The sequence below is a fragment of the Eurytemora carolleeae genome, unplaced genomic scaffold (genome assembly GCF_000591075.1).
Source record: "Eurytemora carolleeae unplaced genomic scaffold, Eaff_2.0 scaffold602, whole genome shotgun sequence".
Lineage (NCBI taxonomy): Eukaryota > Metazoa > Arthropoda > Copepoda > Calanoida > Temoridae > Eurytemora > Eurytemora carolleeae.
This window is the reverse complement of record NW_019396510.1, coordinates 123,891-147,797: the sequence shown is the minus strand read 5'-3', so window position 1 is coordinate 147,797 and position 23,907 is coordinate 123,891. Positions and strand designations below refer to the sequence as shown.

Sequence of the window (23,907 nt, the reverse complement as noted above, 5' to 3'; positions counted from 1 at the left end):
AGGAAGGATAACTGAATCCCTCCAGTGGAATTATAATTAAAAAGGAAGGATAACTGAATCCCTCCAGTGGAATTATAACCCCCCAGGAAGGATATCTGAATCCCTCCAGTGGAATGTAAATCACCCTGCGTAAAGTTTTAAATTGTAAAAAGCATTTTTTCAAACCCCTCCAGTGAAACTAAAATCCCTCCGGTGGTCTGCAGTAGAATCGAAATCTTACTACGAACTTCCGTGACTCAATATATATATATGAGCAAAATGCTTTATTAGAGAGATAAACTTAATAATCAACGACTGATTTATTATTGATTTGAGGGTAAAAGTTATTAACTCTGTAAATAACAAAACCTTTTCACTGATAAGTCTTATCTCCCTGCACTGCTTTAGTTTTCGTTGTTCAGTGTTCAAATAAACATATTGCAATGTTTGCACTTAATATAATGAATACAATTATTATGTGCATAAATCTATACAAGGTTTGATATAATTATAACAATGCAAAGACGACTTTAAAAGGGATTACTCACTAATTTGAAAATACAATTGATATCCTATCCTACGACGGTATTTCCTCTTAAAGATGTCTTAAAGGGCTAAATGACTAATTAGTCCCATAAACGCATCATTAAACTTAGCCTAGTATTTATAGTTATATAGATTTCGTAGATTTTTCTAGATAAACTAGCCTAGGTTGAAATAATATCTGTATGCAAAAATATGCGAATTTGAAAATCAGATTTGAGTTTGAGTTCGCCATCAAAGGGAATATACGCGTAATATTAAATGGCCCTTTATGCAAAAAGGGGAAGTGGCTGATTACAACGGTATTCTGTAAACCTTTGATTGATCATCAAGTGAGAGAGAACTCAATGTGTTTATCTATAAATTAATGTACAATTTGCCGAAAAACTAAAGTTACGCTAGCGACTTATATATTTCTTTAAATGTTTTATATCTAGAAATTAAAATGAAAATATGCATTAACCGCGACTTCTAGAATATAAATTTTTTTTCTGAAATATATAACAGATTTTAAAAGTCAACAATTACAAGAGTTTCTGTAGAGAATCAGCATAAGTCCGTCATCCTTGCCGGTAACAAATGCCTCACTCCAATAGTGTTTTAAATCTGTATCAATCCAGATACAACCCTCTGTATTCTCAGTTATGTATTAATCCAGATACTACCCTCTTTATTCTCAAGTAATGATCAATCCAGATACAACTATCTCTGTATTCTCAAGTATATATTTATCGACACACAAAGCTTTGTACTTTGGAAAAAAAAACTAATGCAATTTGTATAGGTGGATCTGTTTCAACCAGTCATGATGTATTTTTTACCCATCTGGAAGCAATCGAAAATTTGATAAATATTGAGTTTCCAGGTGTTTCCTGGCACATGGCAAAGCACTGGCTCATTTATAACTTAATTTTTACAAAATTGTTTGTTTATTATTGTCTTTTTTATATTTTATATTTTGAATTTTGGTTTTTCTCAAATTATATATTCCATATGAAGTACGAGACACGTGAAACCTAGGATGATCATTTTAGGAAAGTATTGAAAGCTTTCTGAGTGTCTCTTTGATTAAGCCAGTTGTTAAGCCATGATAAGCCGGGAGGTGCCGACCATAGCACTAACGATCGGGATGTACTTTTAGAGCAAACTCTGTCCTTTTTACAGGATTTAATCTTGGGTACTTGTACTTTAAGTAATTGTTTAAAAAAAACTCTATATTTTGGGTTTAATAGTACAGGTGAAATATATTGACCAATAGGTCTGCTTAGAAAATTAAAGAACATAGTTATATATACAAGTGTTGACGGAAAACAGCAACACGCTAGATAAATCACGATAATAGGCCAGTTAGGATTCTGGTGGGGGATGTTTATTTTCCCCGGACAATTCTTTCCCGATAGGCCGCACAAATACACACAACAGAGTAACCCCGTCTCAGAAATTCGATAACAAAATCTTTATTTCCTAAAAATAACATAAATTATAGGTCATGGTTACTTGTACAATGTTATAATGAATATTAATAGTAGAAAAAATCTTACGAATTATTTAGGTGTGGTCGGGGGTGACTTATTGTTGATCAGTATTGAAATACGTTTTTTTAACTTCTGAAAAATTACAGTTGGATATTTAACGAAATTCACTAATGCTTCTTATGAGAATATTTTGCTTAATTTTAATGATTTCACAATAACGAGGAGTACAAAGGGAATTGTGGGGTGGGGTGGAGTACAAAGGGAATTGTGGGCTGAAAATTTGGTTTGGCTGTCTCCGAGAGGAGATTCAAGTTGAAGACGACATTTTGCAGAGGTCTTAAAATTAATGGTTAACAACAAGACACATGAATTATAGGCTAATTCTATATTTATTACAAAAGGTTTAAAGGATACTGTGAAACGTTACGCGAGACGGTGCAAAAATGTTAAGAAGTTACAAAAGTATACAGACATGTCTGATGGAAATTGCATTGCACACTGCACAATGAACTGCATTTTGCATTCTCTAGACCACTGTTAATTGCGTATTAAAAGTCTATTACTTATTTGCATTTAAATTTCACTGGCAGTGTAGGGTATATCTACTTTCCATCTCAGTTGTATCTTGCAATATTTAGATAAATCTTCGACTGAGGGCACAGGCAAAAGTACTTGGCATAGCCCATGCCCAATTGGCTTTAACATATGTGACTGTCTGTTTATATAGTAAGTTGTCTAAGTGTTTATGTCCCTAAGAATCAATTTTATCAATAACCACTATATCGGCTGGCCCACATATGTCGGCTGAATAGTTATGAACATAACTGCACTGTAACAACTGCAGAACAGTTCTTATTCTCTAACCGTAAAAGGGAATTAGACGAACTTCAAATTTCAGAAGTATGTCAGGTTATAGAGCTAAAGATAGAGATTCCTTAGAATACAGATCATCCCAACATGATGGGAGAAGAACTTCAAATAAGGAGAGATCAGAATATAGTCAAGGTGGAAGCAGTAGTCCACCAAGACGTACAAGTCAGAAGTACTCAACTGCATTGCGCAATGAAGACTTACGGCCTTTTAGCTACGGAATTTTTCCTCAGCAGAGAAAGGAAGGGAGAGATTCATCCCCAAGCCAACAATGGGAAGAACCTGTGAACAGGCGAGCATCAAGTTTTAATACTGATCCCTCGTCTAGAACATTTCGGGAAATGGGCTCTTCCGGATATGAGAGACGGCCATCAAATATCATGCGATCCGGACCAGCTGAAGTGGAGCCAGCTGTTCGCCCGTTAAAGGCAAGAAATGTGGTGTCTGGTAGTGTCCAAGAACCCAGTTTAACAGCAAGACAGCGACCTACACGAACATCCGAAGCGGTAGAGATGGGCATAGTTTTTTTAAATGAACGAAACTTTTGTGAAAGAACAAAATTTTTTGTGAAAAAGGGGTTTGAACAGAAAAAAACTAAATTGATCGTTCAGAAAATGAAAAAATTATCTTTCTTAAAAAACGAAGGATTTAAAATCGTTCGAACGAACTTGAAATAATGATCGTTTTTACGGAACGAAAATTGTTTCCAAAAGATTTGAAAAAATTATTGTTTTTTTTACTGAACGAACGATTTTCTGGAACACACATTTAAAAAAACAATAGTTTCATGCTGAACGAACGTTTAGTGAGAAAACGAACGAAATAGATGGAAAATGAACAATGAACGAACGAAATGAAAAAAGTCGAACATGCCCATCTCTATCAACAGGAGGGCCAGCTAGAAATACTAGCAGAGGAGCAGAGTGTGGAAGGACAAGGAACTAACCCAGAGATCAGGAAAATATACCTTATTTACAGTTTTAACAAATTAACCAAAATTGTTTCTCTAAATGTTTAGTTTTAAATTGAATATGTGTTTAGGCAGCGAAGAGGAGCTAACTCTGCTGGAACAGGTATATAAAGATTATTGTTCCAGCTCCATTTAAAGTAAATTTCACATTGGTTTTAAACATCAGCAGTTTCATTCATCTTTCTGAAGAGCTATTGAGAAGACCAAAAATCTGAGGTCGCTTGACTACGTTCTGCTGGTTCAAATCCTGAATCACCAATTCAAATCTGAAGAAACATGAGTATTCAGGTTGGAGGATGCATTAGTGAATCAGGATTTGAATTGGTGTTGGGCAGTATGAACTCTCCATCATAAGCAGAGTAACACTGCCTTAAGTAAATCCAGGCAAACTTAGAGGATTTATTTTGAAATTTCATATTTTTCAATCATAACTTCTCTAGTTATAGAGTTATTGAGAAGAACAAAAATGTGTCACATTTAAAATAATTCTGAATTCAAGAATCCGAAAAAATAGTTAATGCATAAATTATTTTCACTTTTATTTATTTTTTCATTTTTGTCTAGCACAAATGATGGAAGAGGTCAGAGAAGTTTTCAATGGTAAGACGAATATTATTATTATTATTATTACTATTATTATTATTTCTACTGTGCGTTAAAAAAATAACAATATTATTAATATTTCCATAACGTTCTAAGATGTAAAGCGTTTATTTCCACCCCTGACAGGGGTGTTTCTGTAAATCCTTACATCATTCCGAGTAAACATCTGACAGGGGTGTTTCCGTAAATCTTTACATCATTCAGAGTAAACATCTGACTGGGGGGTTTCTGTAAATCCTTACATCATTCCGAGTAAACATCTGACAGGGCGGTTTCTGTAAATTCTTACATCATTCCGAGTAAACATCTGACAGGGGGGTTTCTGTAAATCCTTACATCATTCCGAGTAAACATCTGACAGGGGTGTTTCTGTAAATCCTTACATCATTCCGAGTAAAAATCTGACAGGGGTGTTCCTGTAAATCCTTACATCATTCCCAGTAAACATCTGACAGGGGGGTTTCTGTAAATCCTTACATCATTCCGAGTAAACATCTGACAGCGGCGTTTCTGTAAATCGTTACATCATACCGAGTAAACATCTGATAGGGGTGTTTCTGTAAATCCTTACATCATTCCGAGTAAACATCTGACTGCAGTACAGTTACATTACAAAACAATTGCCTTTGATAAACATTAAAAGTATCTTTACAAAAAAATGATTAATTTTTTAAATAAAGGAGCTGAAGTAGATCTCGCGCTGATCAAAGGTCTGCCCACCTCAATCAAGATCAAAAGGAAAAATATACATTCTTAAAAAATCATATACAGAGAAAATTATATATTGAGAAAATTAAATATTGAGAAAATTATATATTGAGAAAATCATATATTGAGAAAATTATATATGGAGAAAATTATATATAGAGAAAATTATATATTGAGAAAATTATATATATACAGCAAAAGTCAGAGCAGACTCAGTAAATTAAAGAATTTATATATTGAGAAAAATATAAGAATACAGCAAAAGTCAGAGCAGACTCAGTAATTCATAGTTTATATACAAATACAAAAAAATTATATACTATTGTTTTAAAAACAGAAGAAAGTTATAAATTGAGAAATTATTAACTGAAAAAAGTATACACATCTGGATTGGTTGATTTTGTGAGGGAGGTTTAAAGAAAATCCAATCAACACGTCGGAACAATGTAAAAGAAGTTCTTTAGTTGAAAATATTATAACCCTAAAAGACGTATTATAAGCAGTGAGCATACTTAAATTATGAATGTATACAGTTTTATTTTTAATCCCATAAATGTATACAAAAAAGTATTAAGTCGTGATTTTACAAAACAAAAGAATGGTTAAAACGCCCCCCGCTGCAAGGCTTTTTGAGAGAAAACAAATAGTTCAATTTAATCCATTTAATTTGGGTAAAAAGCGTGGCAAAGTTTCGCTTTTAAATTCTAAGAATATTTAATTTGATTCACCCTGAACCTAATTTAAAAGAACGTATACTTGATTAAAGACAAATTTTGGAGACAAACATAGATAGCATTGGAATGACGACATTCAATAGATCATTCTTAGGTAAACTAATGTTGTTGTTATAATTTTTGTTAATATGTTGTTGTTGTTGTTGTAGTATTAGTTATTTTGTTGTTGTTGTGGTAGTTGTTGTTGTTGTTGTTGTTGTTGACGTTGTCGTTGTATTTACTGTTGTTGTAGTTTTCTTGGTTTTGTTGTTGTTGGTGTTGTTGTTGTTATTATCGTTGTTGTTGTTGTTGTTGTTGTTGTTGTTGTTGTTGTTGTTATTGTTGTTGTTGTTTTGTTGGTGTTGTTTTGTTGGTTTTGTTATGTTGGTGTTGCTGTTGTTGTTGTAGTTCGTGTTGTTGTAGTTTGTGTTGTTCTAGTTGTTTTTTAGTAGTTCGTGATGTTGTAGTTCGTGTTCTTGTAGTTTTTGTTTTATTTTTTGTTATTTTTATGGTTGTTGTTGTATTTGGTGTTGTGGTTGTTGTTGTAGTTGTTGTTGTCGTTGTTAGTTGATGTTGTTGTTAGTTGATGGTGTTGTTGTTAATTGGTTGTTGTTGTTAGTTGGTGTTGTTGTTGTTGTTGTTGTTAGTTGGTGTTGTTAGTTGGTGTTGTTGTTAGTTGGTGTTGTTGTTAGTTGATGTTGTTGTTGTTAGTTGATGTTGTTGTTAGTTGATGTTATTGTTGTTAGTTGGTGTTGTTGGTGTTGTTGTTGTTGTTGTTGTTGTTGTTGTTGTTAGTTGGTGTTGTTGTCAGTTGGTGTTGTTGTTGTTGTTAGTTGGTGTTGGTGTTAGTTGTTGTTGTTGTTGTTTGTTGATGTTGTTGTTAGTTGTTGTTGTTGTTGTTAGTTGATGTTGTTGTTAGTTGGTGTTGTTGTTAGTTGTTGTTGTTGTTAGTTGATGTTGTTGTTTTTAGTTGGTGTTGTTGTTGTTGTTGTTGTTGTTAGTAGATGTTGTTGTTGTTAGTTGATGTTGTTGTTGTTAGTTGATGTTGTTGTTAGTTGATGTTGTTGTTAGTTGATGTTGTTGTTAGTTGGTGTTGTTGTTAGTTGGTGTTGTGGTTAGTTGATGTTGTTGTTAGTTGGTGTTGTTGTTGTTGGTGGTTGTTGTTGTTGGTGTTGTTGTTTGTTGATGTTGCTGTTAGTTGGTGTTGTTGTTAGTTGGTATTGTTGTTAGTTGATGTTGTTGTTAGTTGATGTTTTTGTTGTTGTTAGTTGGTGTTGTTGTTGTTAGTTGGTGTTGTTGTTGTTAGTTGGTGTTGTTATTGTTATTTGATGTTGTTGTTAGTTGATGTTGTTGTTAGTTGATGTTGTTGTTAGTTGGTGTTGTTGTTAGTTGGTGTTGTGTTAGTTGGTGTTGTTGTTAGTTGGTGTTGTTGTTAGTTGATGTTGCTGTTAGTTGGTGTTGTTGTTAGTTGGTATTGTTGTTAGTTGATGTTGTTGTTAGTTGATGTTTTTGTTGTTGTTAGTTGGTGTTGTTGTTGTTAGTTGGTGTTGTTGTTGTTAGTTGGTGTTGTTATTGTTATTTGATGTTGTGTTAGTTGGTGTTGTTGTTGTTGTTGTTGTTGATAATTCTGTTGCATTCTTTAGTTTGCTTTTTATGATTTTGTAATTTGTCATGATCGAACACTTAATATTTTTTCCTTCAAATTTTCCAAATTTTAGATGTTGTTGATAAAATGGTTGCAGGGATGAGGAAATTAGACTTTTTCAAAAGATCCGTTTTACACACAGGAACCAAAAAAATACAAAAATAGAATAAAACCTTTTTCGCGAACAACCAAATATTTTTTATATTTGATCTTTTTCGAAAAAAAAATTTTTGGTCTAGAAAAAAAGTTTGGATCCGGAGCAGCAAGTTTTTTTAAACTTTTGAAATGGTTCATCTTCCAAAACCTAATCGTCTCTCTAGGCATATTCAAAAAAAGTTTCTACAAATTTAAAATACTATTTCAAAGGAATACACTTTCTCTATGTTCACATTGTAAAACAAAACCCCCCAAAAAAGTTCTTGGGATTTTAAAATTTTTTTTTTGAGTTTTAAACTAAATTAAAATCCATTATGGTTGGAGGCAAATTTTTGAAATTTTGATCATTCATAAACCTTACCTGGAGTCAGGTGAGGTCCCACACAAAATTTGGGCCCGATCAGTTCAGCCGTTTTGACGTTTACTGGATATAAATAGACAGACAAATACCCAGACAAGCAAAGTATAGATGTATAAAGATAGTTTGATATCCAACATTTGTTTTTAGTATGTTGCATACTGAAAGCAAAAACAAATTTCAACTTAGGTTCTAGAGTCAAGCACCATAAACATCTGCAAAACGTTATTTTGATACATTTTGATAAATTTCCTACATTTTTACTAAAACAACATGGACGAAGCAACCCCGATCGTTTGTTATTGTTTACGCATTAATTAAACTTGAACATTTAATTTAGCAATTCTTTAAACGTTTCCGCTTTTTGGGAGGCCGAGGAAAAACCTGGAATGTTAAAGGGACCGCAGTAAATCTTTATTTGTAGAGTGCCATATCCACATGATTCAAAATTTAAACTTTTTTTGGTCAAGAATAATTGAGATGCTTACATTTTCTATTTGAAAAACGATTATTTGTAAAGGTGGGTTTTCGTTTGCTAAAGAAACGATGGATGAAATTGTCAGAATTAAACACTTTTAATGCTAGGAAAATTTCAATATCTTTCACATTGTCAGATCTAGGTTAAAAGGGTACTGTTGAAAATCGGACATGGTCCTCTTTAAATGGAGGGTTCCTTTCAAACAGTAATACAAAACAAACTCAAGAGATCAAACAAAGTTTTTATTTCTTCTTCAAAAGTAATATTTGTAAATAATACAATACAATTCGAGTCCCACGAAACATGACAGCTGGTAAAAAGTTTTGAATGTCTTCTTCCTTATACTGTATTAGATATTAAAGACTTTTTGTAGTTTATTTGGTAAAAAATATTTTACCCAAATATATTTTACTTAGAAATCAATTTTACTGCATAAGATGATTCCCATTTATTTAGTATTATTTTTTTGGTGTCAAACATCTTAACAAATTATGGAAGAAGACATTTGAAACCATTCACCAACTGTCATGTTTCGTGGGACACCCTGTACATAAATTTGGAATTTAATATTCAATCAGAAAATAAAAAATTATTTTTTACAGACGTATCAGAAGATTTCAAAAATGATGGTTTTCCCAAAATCCCCCCAAAAAGTGACGTCACCATTGATAAATAAGTCAATGGACGTCAAATTTGCTGCGGGTTTTTACATTTTACAATTTCAAGTTTTTATGCATTTACATCCTATATAAACAGCAATAAAACAACCATGTTTAAGATAAGCATGTATATTAAGAGGGCCGTCGAAAAGACGTTTTTTAATAATAAAAAATCTCAAAACTTCGCTTGTTTGTTTGTCCGATCATAACTCATGAATTCTCTTTAACTATTTGCCTTAACTTTTGATTGGGGAACTCAGAGGAACCACGGGAATGTTTTTTAGCTTGATTCTAAAAAGTTTAGAAGGTAAAATTTGTACAGAAAGGAATTGAGTCTTTGCAACAAACTCTGATTTTCTAATCTCTATATCTTTAGATTCCAATGTCGTATTCCTTTGATATTTCAAACTATGACTTCTGTTAGATCAAATAATATAAGTTTGAAATATCATAGGTTTACGACATTGGGTTTCAAAGATATAGGGATTAGAAAATCAGAGTTTGTGGCAAAGAATCAATTCCTTTAATTGTTTCCGGGCAAAGCTATGGGTTCCCAAGCTAGTCTATATATAAAGTAGTAATCTCTGTTTGTCTGGTGTGTGTTTGTTTGTATGTTTAATCATAACTAATGAACCCCATGACTGATTTTCTCTAATTTTCATTGGGGTACTCGTTAGAACCACAGGAATATATGGTTTTAAAATTCAATTTTATAGGTAAATTTTTATTTCCATTATGTGCCCATATGATACAATGCAATGTATTTGTAATATGAAACATTTTGAATATTTTTCCCAGCTGTGATTGTATTTTTGTTGCTTCCCTACAATACTTACACATCAAGGAAACACAAGATTTTTATGATTTAACTTTTTATTTAAAAATTATCAACAAATCTTTAAATTACTGTTGTATTCAAATTTTCTTTTTGGATTCTTTGATTTTTTCTTTGACATTCAATGAAATCGTGTGCTTGTAGGATGGACATCCAAAGGAAATTTGTTTTTGTGAAAACAAAAAATTTAAAGAATTCTTTGAATTGCCTGCAACATGTTTTCACGGTCTTCAGTTCCATGCTAAGTTCAGGGTTAAGATAAGATATTTGCAAATTATTCAAACGTTCACTGAATTTAAGTGACTGTATAGATAGACACAACTACAAAGAGCAGCATATATCTAATTCACAACGGTACCCTTAAAAGCTTTGTCTAATCAAGAATACATGAGATACCGATCATCATTTTTTTAAAAAGTTGATAATTTTCAATAGTCCAGTTTCTCTTTAAAGTGACTAACGCATTTCTGCTTAAGTTATATGAAGTACATTATCAGAATTAAACTCTCATAAAAAACGACGTTCATAAAAAATGGATTGTAGAAATAAGTTTATTTTAATCTTTATCAACATTTAAAAAAATATTATCTCTTTGTGAATAAGATTTAATTGTTAAACTGCATGTGCACTACGCATGATCACATTTTGAAAAGCTCATTAGCCGTACAGCTTACACGGTACATTTTAGTTTATGTACAAAAACAATTTGTTAGAGCAAACTTTTCTGTTTCGGATTTGTTCACAGGTATAAAAAGCTTAAAAGTTTGCGAAATATGCAAGCAAATTTGCATTATTATTGCATTATTTAGTAGTAAACGGAATACTGCGGAATATGAAGACGACATCAATGCAAAATTGAAGTGCAATTATAAGTTGTGACAACGCAAATAGTTTACTATAAGTAACTTAATAAAGTGATTTTTAAGTAAAATTGGTCTGTTTAAGCTGCACAATTCCTGTGTAGAATGTTATTGGACTATTTAAAGCCATAGCTTGAATTTAAAAGTCGGCTTCATATTCCAGAGTTTTCTGTATATTATAGTAATATCTTTAAGTGTAGAGTACAGACAAACATATATGAATAAATCCGAGCTTTCATGTCCTGAGGTCTGGATTGATGAAAAGCAAGAAGTAGCTGAACTATTTACGTGTAGTTAAACTAATTATTTAATGCACCCTTGGTTAAACTAGATTCAACTGTAGGTTCAACCATCCAAACATGGTTCAGCTACTTCGAACTGTCCATTAAATCTGACCTCTGGTTTAACAAACAAAAAACAAAACAAAAAACAAAAAAGAAAAATGTAAAAGAGTTTATTTATGTTTCACCTACAATGTTCTTAAAGAAATTGAAAACGTAATTTCGAGTGATCCTACATTAAAAAAATAGTGGGATGTCTGATTTACAAAGGTACCCATTCAAATCTTTATTCGAGTAACTGTGCATCACCGTAGGTTTATGTATTGGGTTTAAAGGGTCACTTTTACAGAGAAACCACAAAATAAAAATGACCGAATTTTTAGCGTTTAAAGGGCATCGTTGCAACTTTTAAAAGAGCGAGATTCTTAAAATTACGTGAGCAGTCCATTTTTTAACTTTCAGGCGAGGGATACCTAGAGAAGTCTGAGCTGTTTTATGGATTCTATTACAATTCGAATGTAAGACAATCAAACTTTTCAACAGAACATAAAGCATGTACAACAAGAGTTGGCTTATAATTTAAAAATGTTTTTTTCTTCTTCTCCGAAAAAATATCGATTGGATGAACTGATTTGAATAGTTTAAAATTGGTTTCTGATCTAAGATCTAGAATAATACTCCACTTTAGCCATCCAGAGCTGAAAACTTTTGAATGGGATATCCTTAATCCTGATCGGATAATTAATCTGAAGATTAAAAATGAGAGGAGAACAAGCAATATTTAATCTCGAGATTAAGAAAAAGAGTGGATTAAGCATTAATCCCGATATCCACCATTCTAAAGTTTTCAGCTCTGGTTTTTTAAAACCGATTTTTGAACCAATTTTGAAGTCCAATCAACCTACTGGGTGAAATCTGGTAGCAAATATTCGTCTTAAACTCGACTTTTTAAATGTGTAACTTGGTTCAAAAGTCTGTTAACATCACCCCGATATAGCACGACTATTGCAGAGTTCAATTCCATTTTAACAACGAGCTTGTTTGATTGTTACTGCTACAACATTGTGACCTCGTGGCCCTCTAATTTTGATTTTATGTTCTTTAGCTGAATAGCTCTAAAATAAGAGGAGTTTTATGATTTAAAATATGTAAGATGTTAATTTTGCGGCAATTTACTAAAGTTTAAAAACTAACATCTGGGTTTTCAATTAAGTTATGTACGAATTTTTTCTCATAATTTTTAGTTTATTTTGGAATTGTAACCTTTCAAATAAAAAAATAGTATGCAAGAAATTCCTTGCTTTCCCCTGGAATAAAAATAGGTTGTATGAAAAGTAAAGCCCCCCCCCCCCCTCTAAGCCCACCGTGAATATGAATGACCTTTTAAATGATTTCATGGTTTAATTTTCCTAAATGGCATGTTGCAAAGATTTGCATGAATTAATTGCATTGATCAGTGATTCAGAAAGTACATAGAGTACACAATATTGAATAAAAATCTTTGCAAATTTACATTTATATTACTTATATAGTCATAATTTTTCCCGCTGTTTACACGCTTGGTATTAAATTATACTTTTAACTGAAGACCTTACCTGGGGAATTCCAAATATTTCAAAAAAAGGTTTCGCCAAATGTTACCCCAACAAACAAATTTGATTTTTTTTGAGAATTTCCGAAAACAATTTGAGTGCATAAAACATCACAAATAAACGCATTTAGGCCAATTTGTTTCACATAAATGCAAGATTATTACAAAATTTTAATTTTGAATATAAGAAGGAAAAATAGTAAAAATTAATTGAAATGGACACGAACAGTTGAATTACAGTGATAACCAGAAAACTGTGGAATAGGAAGAAGATATTATAACAATACTTGAGTATATTTCAAGTTATTTTGAAGCGAATACTTTAACTTTTTATATTACTAATCAAGTTAAATTGGTTTATTTAAACATTACAGTTGCGGTGTCTCATGTTTTTAAAAACTATTTAAAGTCATAACTTGAGCCTAAAGTTTTCTTCTTATTCCAGAGTTCTACGGTTATCGCTGTATTTTTGTAGCGACAGATTTTGACATTTAAGACATCAAATGTTCTTTTTAGGGTACATTGGATGTGTACTGGTCTGAGTATCTTATACAGGCAACATTTACAATTTTATTTTATATTTTTGTTTTTGTTTTTACTTTAAATCGAATAAAACATAGTTTTAAGATTATACAATAACATGTTCGAGCGAGTCATAACTTTGTCATTCACATCTTTTTCTATCTTAAAAAATTTGACATATAAAATTTGCTCCATTGTTTGCACTCCACTGCAAAAACTTGAAAATTACTATTTTACAGTTAAAAATAACCGTTTTTCATACAAGAAAACGAGGATATCTCATTCATTCTTGGTCAAACCAGGGGTTGAATGGTAAAAATTGGACTCCTTTCCTATGAAGGGGTAAAATTGGACTTCTTTCCCATGAAGGGGTAAAAATTGGTTTCCTTTCCCATGAAGGGGTAAAAATTGGACTCCTTTCCCATGAAGGGGTAAACATTTCGAATTAATTTTATTATTTAAGGGACTATAAGCGTTATTTCAAGTGACCTTCTACACAAGGATGGAAATGCAAGGTTTACAAGAGAACCCTTAAAATGAAAATGAACTGTTTAAAGGAACAAAAACATGAATATCTAATTCGTACTTGATCATACAAAGCTTTTAAGGGTACCGTTGTGAATCGGAATTTGCCATCTTTGCAAGAGGGGGTGCCTCTAAGAACTTGAAATAAGCGAATAAATATTAAAAACAGATCATTAAAACTAGTATTTAAAGGGAATTATTTTCGTCCAATTCCTAAATTTCACTTTTCAATTTTCATCATGAATCATGAGGTATGCTGACCTTCAATACATAATTAATGAAGATAGATGTAAATATAAAATAGGATGGATATTTTTATACAATCCTGGTTTCTTATTTGTTCTACATCATTGTATGCGGGGCCTTCATCGTTAATTCATACAGGGTAAGTTAATGAATCTAGGAATAAAAGTCACGGTGAAAGAACGTCATGCAGAAAAAGTTTCTGAAAAAAACCTGGAAATACAACTTTCGTAAAAAAATCCAATGACCGAATGTTATTGGAGATAAGTTTTGGATTTTGGATTCCGGGGATTTTTCCCCTAAGATAGTATGGGGATTGGGCAATGCCAATAAAGTCTAAGAATGATACATATATCACAGAAATTAAAGTCCTGAAAAAATATGTCCGAGAAAAATCACATGTATAAATGTGCAGTGTACATTGCACAAACTGAACCAACCAAATGTATAAATGTGCAGTGTACAGTGCACAAACTGAACCAACCAAATGAATAAATGTGCAGTGTACAGTGAACAAACTGAACCAACCAAATGTATAAATGTGCAGTGTACAGAGCACAAACTGAACCAACCAAACGTCTAAATGTGCAGTGTAAAGTGCACAAACTGAACCAACCATATGTATAAATGTGCAGTGTACAGAGCACAAACTGAACCAACCAAACGTCTAAATGTGCAGTGTACAGAGCACAAACTGAACCAACCATATGTATAAATGTGCAGTGTACAGACAGTGCACAAACTGAACCAACCAAATGTATAAATGTGCAGTGTACAGTGCACAAACTGAACCAACCAAATGTATAAAAAGACTTTAGAATTAGGAGTGCATATAATTCTTTAAAAAACCCCTAGAACATACTCAAAATGGCAGTATTTTCTTTCAGAAATCAAATGATTATATGGAACTCTGTAAAACTGTTCCCACACATTCATGGCTATAATTTATTTATTTTCGCAAATACTGAAATTTACGTAATATAGTATAAAACTTATTGAAAAATTGTCAAGACGACATTTGATAAATTCTTCCGATGTATTCGTTATTAAGGGTTATACTGTACCATGTAGCGTATTCATAGTTTTAAATATCTAAAGTCTACTATATCTGGTATTAAAGGCATATAGGAATTAGAAAATCAGAGTTTGTGGCAAAGTTTGGGCCCGATCGGTTCAGCCGTTTTGACGTTTATTGGATACAAACAGACAGACAGACAAACAGACACCCAAGCCAAATTTATATATATATATATTTTATAGACGGCATGGTAGGCAATTATATCAATACAATGAAGACGACTTTTTGATCTAAGTTTTGATTTTTAACAAGCTTTTTTCAATTTGCAAGTTTACAAGTAATTAAAAAGAAGCTTTTTCATAATTGACTTCTTTGTTTTTTGACGTTATTTGACAGGTCTCGTCTATAAGTATACCAAACTATGTACAGTGTGTCCCAAAAATATGGGGATTAAATGACGATTTTTTGGTCTGCATGTTAAAATTAAAGCCACTCAAAACAGATAGCTTCCATTTAATTTTCTAAAAATATGGTGTGCCATTTTAACTTTCAAAATTGACGCTAAAGTTTAATAAAGATTAGAATTGAATTATTTTTGTTAAATATCATTTTTGCCTAAATACCTAACGGAAGAAAAATAACGATCAGTGTTCTTAAACGGTTTGATTTTTTCCGTTAATATCTCATTATTTTTAAAATATTACATAATTTGATTAAAGCAAACGTGCAATCTAGACTCCATTTTGGATTGCTTATTAATTCTATGAAAATGTTGGTATAAAAATCTTCAGCAATAAGTCGGAGGACGAATAATGTCGTCTCTGAATGTTAATTCATATATATGTGTACCACTTAACCACTGTAGGGATAACATGGGTAAATAAATCTTATAAATTCCCGCCTCTAAAAAACTTCAGTGGGACCTGCATATCATTTTTGAAAAGAAAGACGACTTTAAGCCTCAAGTAATTAAGCAGTGTAAATAGACCCGTATCACTGAATTATGAATTACATTAAGTAAATATTCAATGTTGGAGCTACTGGTAAAACTATTAATTGCTAGAAAATAATATGAAATACACAGAAGATTGTTTTATGGGCCTCTCTGTATTTTAAAGCATTTCCGAACTTTGAAGACGACATTCCCAAACATATTCCAGGTTGGGAGATGTCAATAGATGATACGGATTGTGCATCAGCAATTAGGGATCACGATGAATTTAATTGAATAAATCATTCAATTAATTTATCATTTTGATCATTAGATTGATAAATTAATTGATAACATGGTAAATATAGATTTATTAAGAAAGTTGAATTAAACATGGGAGTTAAATGACGACAATGCAGGATTATTTCGTAAACGCAATTTTGTACTATCACAGTTAAAAATTTAACAACGAAAAGTTCTAGTCTCGAGATTTCCAAAAAAATTTTACCTGCAAAATTGACAGATATATTAGGAAATTTGTCAAGGTTCCAATTTTTTTAAAAACTCAACATAACTTTTCAAATATTTAATATCAATATAAAAGATACAACGAAGGTAGAGCTCATTTTGGAAAGCTCATTAGGCTATCAATCTTTTTTAATGCACTTAATCTTTTATCACTTATTGGAAATCAAAGACGATATTCAAATCGTCTCTCTATTCCCATGTTTATCTGGACACCCTGTAACTCAAAGTTACATGTTTAGAATAAATAATATTAAGAATTTAAGGAATTGTTTGCTTTTTGATTGAATTAAAGTTTTTTATTGATTTTGGTAAATTCAGGGTTACCCACACAGGATGAGATATTAATGACAACCTTAGCTTAAACTTATAAAGTTTAAGATTGAATTAATGGTCCTCCTTAAATGTATACTAAATCAACTGGCAAAGGAAAAATAAAGTTTAAATCATGAATGTTGAAAAAGTCTCATGCTTTGTTGGTATAATCCTGAATTGTGTATTGTGTACAATCTGTACAAACATTTTCATGAAAAGGAATATAATGCTACCTTATGGAGATACGTTAATCGTTTTAGATCGTGTTTTTTAAATAATAACGCTTCCAAAATTTCAAAACTTTAATTTGATTCTTTATATTTGTTTTTTTTAAGCTTAGCAATATCCTCGTCTTAAAAAAACGATTGTTTTTTTGCATCGTTTTTGGATTATTTTTGGATTATTTTTGGATTATTTTTAGATTGTTTTTGAATTATTTTTGGATTGTTTTTGGATTATTTTTGGATTATTTTGGATTATTTTTGGATATTTTTTGGATTATTTTTTGCATTTAACTTCTGTCAAGGTTAAAACTTTGCTTAGTGTTTAAGTAAACCAAATGTTTAAAAGAAACAATTTAGAAATATAACTTTTTACTTTATACCAAATTTTGACATTGAAAGAAAATAAAGGCCAAAAAAGAACCGAAAACGACCCAAAAACGACCCAAAAACAACCTAAAACGACCCTAAAACGACTCAAAAACGACCCAAAATACGACCCTAAAACCAACCAAAAACGACCCTAAAATCGCCCTGAAACGAACCAACGAATGCACATGACTACTTTCTCAGTACCAAAATTCATCTAAATAATATACAGAGAGAAGAATCTAAGAAGTTTACAGGAAATGCTGAAAAAGAAAGGACAAAGGAGTAAACCAAAACTAGAGAGCAAAACTCTTCTAACTAGGTAAATAATTACGAAAAGGGGAGGTAACAAATTTTTTTGCCTCATGGCCGAATTTTAGAATCCACCAAATTTCCTGTTTACAAGATTTTCGATTTTTAAAACTGTTATCTATAAAATTTCTTAACACAGATCGAAATGATTCTAACTAGTTTGTTATTTATACAAAATTATTCACATCTAAATTAAAATACAAAATATTTGTTTTAACGTTGACAAAAAAATGCTCAATGCTGAATATAATAACGGCGAAGCAAAGAGAATACGTAATATGTGGAGCAGGGTTGTGTATTAGCTTAAAACTGGTTTAATGTAAACAATGCAGCATTGAGAATTAATATCTGCACTTTGAAATTTCGTTTTTTATTACGATGCTAAGTGGGTTTTTTTAAAGATATGTTCCTGTGCTTCTTTATTACGCCCATTTTAGGCATACAACTAAATTATAATGTTTACAGTATATAAGACTCTTTAATGTGGAATTGGAAGCCGACGCTAATGCAATCTTATGATTGTTTAAATCTATTATAAGCAATAGTTCTGGAAGCAGCTTTAAAATCAACTAGATAATCGAAACAGGCCTGTTCACACTTCAATGTTTCATGCTTTCACTAGACTACTTAAAACTTGTCTTTCTTTATCCACAGTTTCCTTGCATGTTGTTATTTCTAGATGTGTAGTAAGCCTGCTAGTTATGGGACTATTGGCTGGGGTTGGGTTTGGTTTGTATAAACTACGAGAAGCAGAGAAGGAAAAGTGAAATCTAACAAAGATAAAGACGATTTTTAAAATCTATCTATTTGTTACGTAATTTATTACAATTGGTTAAATTAAGTATTCTGCGTTGTATTTAGTCTTATATCGGCAGCTTCTAAATGAAAGCGAAGAAAGAAACAAGTTTAAAGTTAAAGGAATATGTATACAGTGAAACTAGAAAGCTCGGGAAAAGTAAGACGACTTTTAGACTCAAGTTATGATTTTAAATAGTCCGCTGAACATGAGACGCACTGTGCATTGTAAATAGATACATTTACCCATAATAAGTTAAAAGTCAAATAATCAAACATCAAATATAATTAAGTATTGCTATAATGTCGTCTTCCTATTCCACGTTGTTCTGGTTCTCACCGTATCAAAAATGCAATATCTAATTCATGCAAAATGTCTTGTGTTGTTGTTAGGGTTTGCAGCGAACAAAACGTTTTGCGAAAAAATGCAAAAATTTTCGTTTGTATTTTGCAAACTGTTTCGCAAAAATTTATGAAGCGAAAATGTAAAACAAAGCAAAATTTCGCAAAAAAAAATCGCGAAAAAAATTACTTTTCGCGAAACCCTAGTTGTTGTGTACGAGATAAGATTTTATTTACTTTTTTTTGTTTGTTTGAGGTTTAAATTCAAGTTTTCTAATAATTTGAGAGATTACATTTTTTTATGATCTAAATATTTATTCGCGTGAAGCATTATATTTTATATTCGCGTAAAGCATTATATTTTATATTCGCGTAAAGCATTATATTTTATATTATACACACACTAAATTTTGATCTACAATTTTGTCTAGACTGCAGACTTCTTCTAAAAGTTACAATAGACTATTTGCGTGTGAAAAAAAAACAAGAATGTTATTTAATGAAAATATTTTTGCGTGGGTTCCCTTTTCTTTTAATCGAAAACGAAGAAGAACAAATACAAATTATAGCAAATAGACCCAAACAAATAAAACCGAATAAAATTTCTTTAGAGATTCGTGAATTGTATTTGATTTACTAACCATTTTTGTGTAACCATGAATATTATTAAAGAATATGCTGAAAATATTGATCAAAGTTTGAAAACTTATTTTATTTGCGTCTGAAAATTAAAAACTTTTTATGGAATCATAAAATTGCGATTGTGAGTAAAAATGCAGGATAGTTATTATATCAAAATTGAATAAAAATAATGATTTACTTCATAACAGACAAACGAGGCCGTGTACATCATTCCTATTGTAATCCAGGTTTGTAAACCTCTTGATATTATTTAAGGCTTGTTTGTGTGTTTGTATCCAATGAACGTCAATACGGTTGAACAATTCGCTAAGCCCAAAGGAATTTTTGTAGAGATTCCCTTAAAAATAATATTTAATTTTCAAGATATTTTCAAAATCCACGAAAAAAAAACAGAAAAATTTGCGAAATAATTCAATGTTTTGTTTCATTAATATCATGTTTGAAGAATAAACGAAGATTTATATCCTACAATACGACGCTCTTCAAAAGTTAAAAGCCTATTAAAAGAAATGTTTATTTTTGCCGTGAAAAACTAGACATGCATATGTTAAAAATACTAAAATTTTGTGTTTAGGGAATTATGCTCCTTCTTCCCTGGTTGTTCTCTGTTATAAGGTAAACAGATCACTCTTTATTTTAACCCTATTCAAGCTAAAGTCTCTTTTACCAATATTTCCTTATTGTGATACAAATATAGCTAACTCAAAAATGCATATTTGCAAAAACTCAATTTGAAAATGTGCAATGTCCCTTTCAAGGCTTTAGTACAAAAATCCATGCAAAATTTCTACATCATTTTGTTGTAGGCTTTCTAAAAAACTATTAAATGTTGAAATCCAATGACTAGAAGTAGGTCTTAATATAGATTTAGTCTAGTATAGGTAAAATAAGGCATTCAGGCAGTATGCCTGAGGACTCAGGCAGTAGGTGTAAAAGCTCCGCTTTAAGCCTATATTGGTGGGCATATTTAAGTTAGAAAAGTAAAAAACTGTCAAAAAATGTCGAAAAACCAACCAGGTTAATTTATGATTATGAAGATAAATATTTCAGTCAGTTAGAGAAATGGAGTGCTCAAGATGGTATTTTCGTTCGACTAACCAGGAAACTCATCAGTTAAAAAAATAGTTACAGGGAGAACCAGAAAACTTTGGAATAGGAAGCCGACTCAAGTTTTGTCTTTAAATAGAATAAACAGAAACATTTTACTTATTAAGGATTGAATAACTTACTAGTAAAGCTATTTGCTTTGTAACAACATCAAGTGCACTTCAGTATTGCTTAAATGTCGTCTTCCTATTCTACAGTTTTCTGATTTGTCACTGTGGAAATTTGAGATGTTAAAAAACTAATTATTAATTCAAAAAATTAAAATGAATCTGTTGTATTTTTATCTTATTTCTTATGTTAGTTCTTTAACATGAGTTGTTGTGTAGATCTTTCCTCCTTGCTGGTGTAATGCTGGGAGTAATTGTCGGCTTTTCACTCAGTCTGGTAACTAGTTACCTGTAATAGTTGAGACTGAATTTAAAGTTTTTAATTATAATAATCAAAAACAAAAGAATGCACAATATTTAAGTACAAGCTGAAAAGTTTTGTCAAATAATTAATTCAAAGTTTAAATTTAATTCCAGACTAAATAAGGTTATAAGTCTACGCAAGCAGCACAGTAGAAATCATTGTCACATTTTCCAGAGAATTATTTTTGATTGATTGATAGAACATTAAATTTGGAGATTTTACTGGTTTTGGTGAGTTGGATATTTAAGCTGTATAGTTAGATATTCAAGCTGTATAGTTAGATATTTAAGCTGTATAGCTAGATATTTAAGCTTTATAGTTAGATATGTAAGCTGTATAGCTAGATATGTAAGCTGTATAGTTATATATTTAAGCTGTATAGTTAGATATTTAAGCTGTATAGCTAGATATTTAAGCTGTATAGCTAGATATTTAAGCTGTATAATTAGAAATTTAAGCTGTATAGCTAGATATTTAAGCTGTTCTTCTCCCACTTACCTTCCATTACAACCCTCCTCACCAACCTCCTTCCCTTACAACCCCTCACTCCTCAATTTACAAGAGTATCCTTTACATAGCTTTATCTGAGTACCTATGAGGAAGATTCAGTTAGCTTTCTAACTTAAAACAAGATGAATTCTGTCCACTTCATTCTTTCTTTCTGCTGCGTAAATCCGCAGGTTAATTTTTCAAAAAACACACAATTCAAAGTTATCAATTTTAAGATAAAACACACAAGAATATCTTTGTCATCTATGCTCAGACAGAGATTTTAATTGTGAATTGTGAATCCGATATTCCCCTTTTAAAATTTAAATCACGTGTACAGTCCCTTTAAACTAGGAATCTATTCAATTATGGTTTTATGTCATTTACTACAGGGTTACCCAGGAAGGATGAAACTGTACAGAGTACAGACGACCTGAAATTATTAAAATGTGACGATCTCCTAGAGTTAGATTCAGTTATCCAATGGCTTATTTAATGATTCGGCAAAGAAACAGACAGAATAAAATCCTTACAGTCGTCTCTGAAGTCTCATCCTTTGTTGATAACCCTGTGTTTTAGGTTTGGTTTGAATTAGCTAGGTTCTCCTGTGTTTTATATTTCAGGTTTGGTTTGAATCAGTTGGGTTCTCCTGTGTTTGATATGTTAGGTTTGGTTTGAATAAGCAAGGTTCTTCTGTGTTTGATATTTCAGGTTTGCTTTGAATCAGCTGGGTTCTCCTGTGTTTGATATTTTAGGTTTGGTTTGAATAAGCTAGGTTCTCCTGTGTTTGATAATTCAGGTTTGGTTTGAATCAGCTAGGTTCTCCTGTGTTTGATAATTCAGGTTTGGTTTGAATCAGCTAGGTTCTCCTGTGTTTAATATTTCAGGTTTGGTTTGAATCAGCTAGGTTCTCCTGTGTTTAATATTTCAGGTTTGGTTTGAATCAGCTAGGTTCTCCTGTGTTTGATATCCCTAGAAACACGTCTTATCTTCTCTACTCACAGATGATAACTTGGCTTGGGTTCTACTACAGTCCTCTTCTACCAATAGGAAACTAACAAAACATAAACAGTCGTCGTCGTATATACCAATACAATAAAGACAAATTTCAACTTCAATATGATTTCTATCTAGTTTTCAAACAGCATGGAAACACCCTAACACACGGAAATATAAAGAACTAACGGGGTTTTGGTTTACGTTGAAACTTGTAAGATAAATAAATAAATTCAAACTTCAATAGAAAATTTGTCTCTATTGTATTGATAACTTTGAGATAAAGGGTGTACCAAACATATTACGACCAAGAGACAGCTTGAAGATCGCCTAGCTTGTCAATCTAATTTTACAAGTATGTTTCCAGAGACCTTGATCATTTTAAGAATCATACTTGTAAAATGATCATGCCACAAATTATTTCAAGAATCAAAGACGACATTTTAGCCATCTCTAATCGCTTCTATGCGTTTTTGTGTTTGAACATAAATCAGTTGGATGTTGGTTACTTGGAGATAAAAACATTGTAGCAGAAGATGCATGTACCGGACATGGTTTTTATTTCTACAATCCTCAATCTTAGTTTTCCAGGATTCTTGGAACAATAAATTACTTTGCGGACACTTCTTGCTACAATTGCAAATTTGATATTTATAAAAACGGGTTGTCATGTTTCGCAATTCCCCCTCCCCCCTCTCCCATCTTCTAGAAAACACATTTATTTCAAGAAAAAAACTTCTTATTGATGTAGATCTGAAACCAATTTTGAATTATATTTTTAAAGGACGGAAGACGATATTTGAATTCTACCCTCCCCTTCATAAATTAACATGTCCGAGTCCCAACGGTTCTCTGTAAACTCTATTCTTGATATTTTAAACTATAATCTCTTTTTCTTTCGGATTTATGCTGCAAAGTTTGTCTTTTGTCAAGTTTCCAGAATTTAACACAATTGTCAGGGGAAAAAAACGACGAAATCATTGATCCCCGTTGTTAATTAAATAAAGGTATAAAGAGTATCCTTGTGAATCGGATCCCCGTTGTTAATTAATTGAAGGTTTAAACTGTATCCTTGTGAATCGGATCCCCGTTGTTAATTAATTAAAGGTTTAAACTGTATCCTTGTGAATTGCCTTCATCTCGTTTTGTTGTCTCTTTTCAAGAATGAAAACCAATGTCAAATTGTTTTTATTTTGCGATTTTGCATAATAATGCCGCCGTCAGAAATTAAAATGAGAAAACTATGCGAATTATAAATAATAATGTAGTGGCTCAATAGTCTCTCCAGCTGTAAGTAGCACACGGAAATATTACTGTTGTGGCACATAACAACCTGCCACCCCGCCCTATCCCCTCACTGGCTAGGATCAATGGGTTAGAATGAAGGGAAGGGTGCAGCTATTGCAGAAAGGGGGAGGGG

The 23,907-nt window shown here is 31.7% G+C and overlaps 2 protein-coding genes across 2 annotated transcripts; both read left to right on the top strand.

The window, feature by feature from the left end:
- The first annotated feature begins 2,899 nt into the window (after window positions 1-2,899).
- Window positions 2,900-15,145, top strand: LOC111704611 (uncharacterized). The gene is made up of 14 exons (XM_023476900.1): window positions 2,900-3,373; window positions 3,757-3,824; window positions 3,909-3,940; window positions 4,402-4,437; window positions 5,121-5,178; window positions 5,915-5,976; window positions 7,580-7,648; window positions 7,746-7,826; window positions 9,956-10,001; window positions 10,137-10,151; window positions 10,706-10,737; window positions 11,596-11,651; window positions 13,241-13,279; window positions 14,076-15,145. Exons 1-14 carry the CDS (start codon window positions 2,900-2,902, stop codon window positions 14,163-14,165), a joined length of 1,158 nt encoding a protein of 385 aa, XP_023332668.1. The 3' UTR covers window positions 14,166-15,145.
- Window positions 15,146-16,148: 1,003 nt separating this feature from the next.
- LOC111704606 (uncharacterized) lies at window positions 16,149-21,018 on the top strand. The gene is made up of 7 exons (XM_023476892.1): window positions 16,149-16,238; window positions 17,626-17,715; window positions 18,385-18,463; window positions 19,673-19,711; window positions 20,059-20,099; window positions 20,535-20,585; window positions 20,918-21,018. Exons 1-7 carry the CDS (start codon window positions 16,201-16,203, stop codon window positions 20,991-20,993), a joined length of 414 nt encoding a protein of 137 aa, XP_023332660.1. The 5' UTR covers window positions 16,149-16,200; the 3' UTR covers window positions 20,994-21,018.
- The last annotated feature ends 2,889 nt before the right edge of the window (window positions 21,019-23,907 follow it).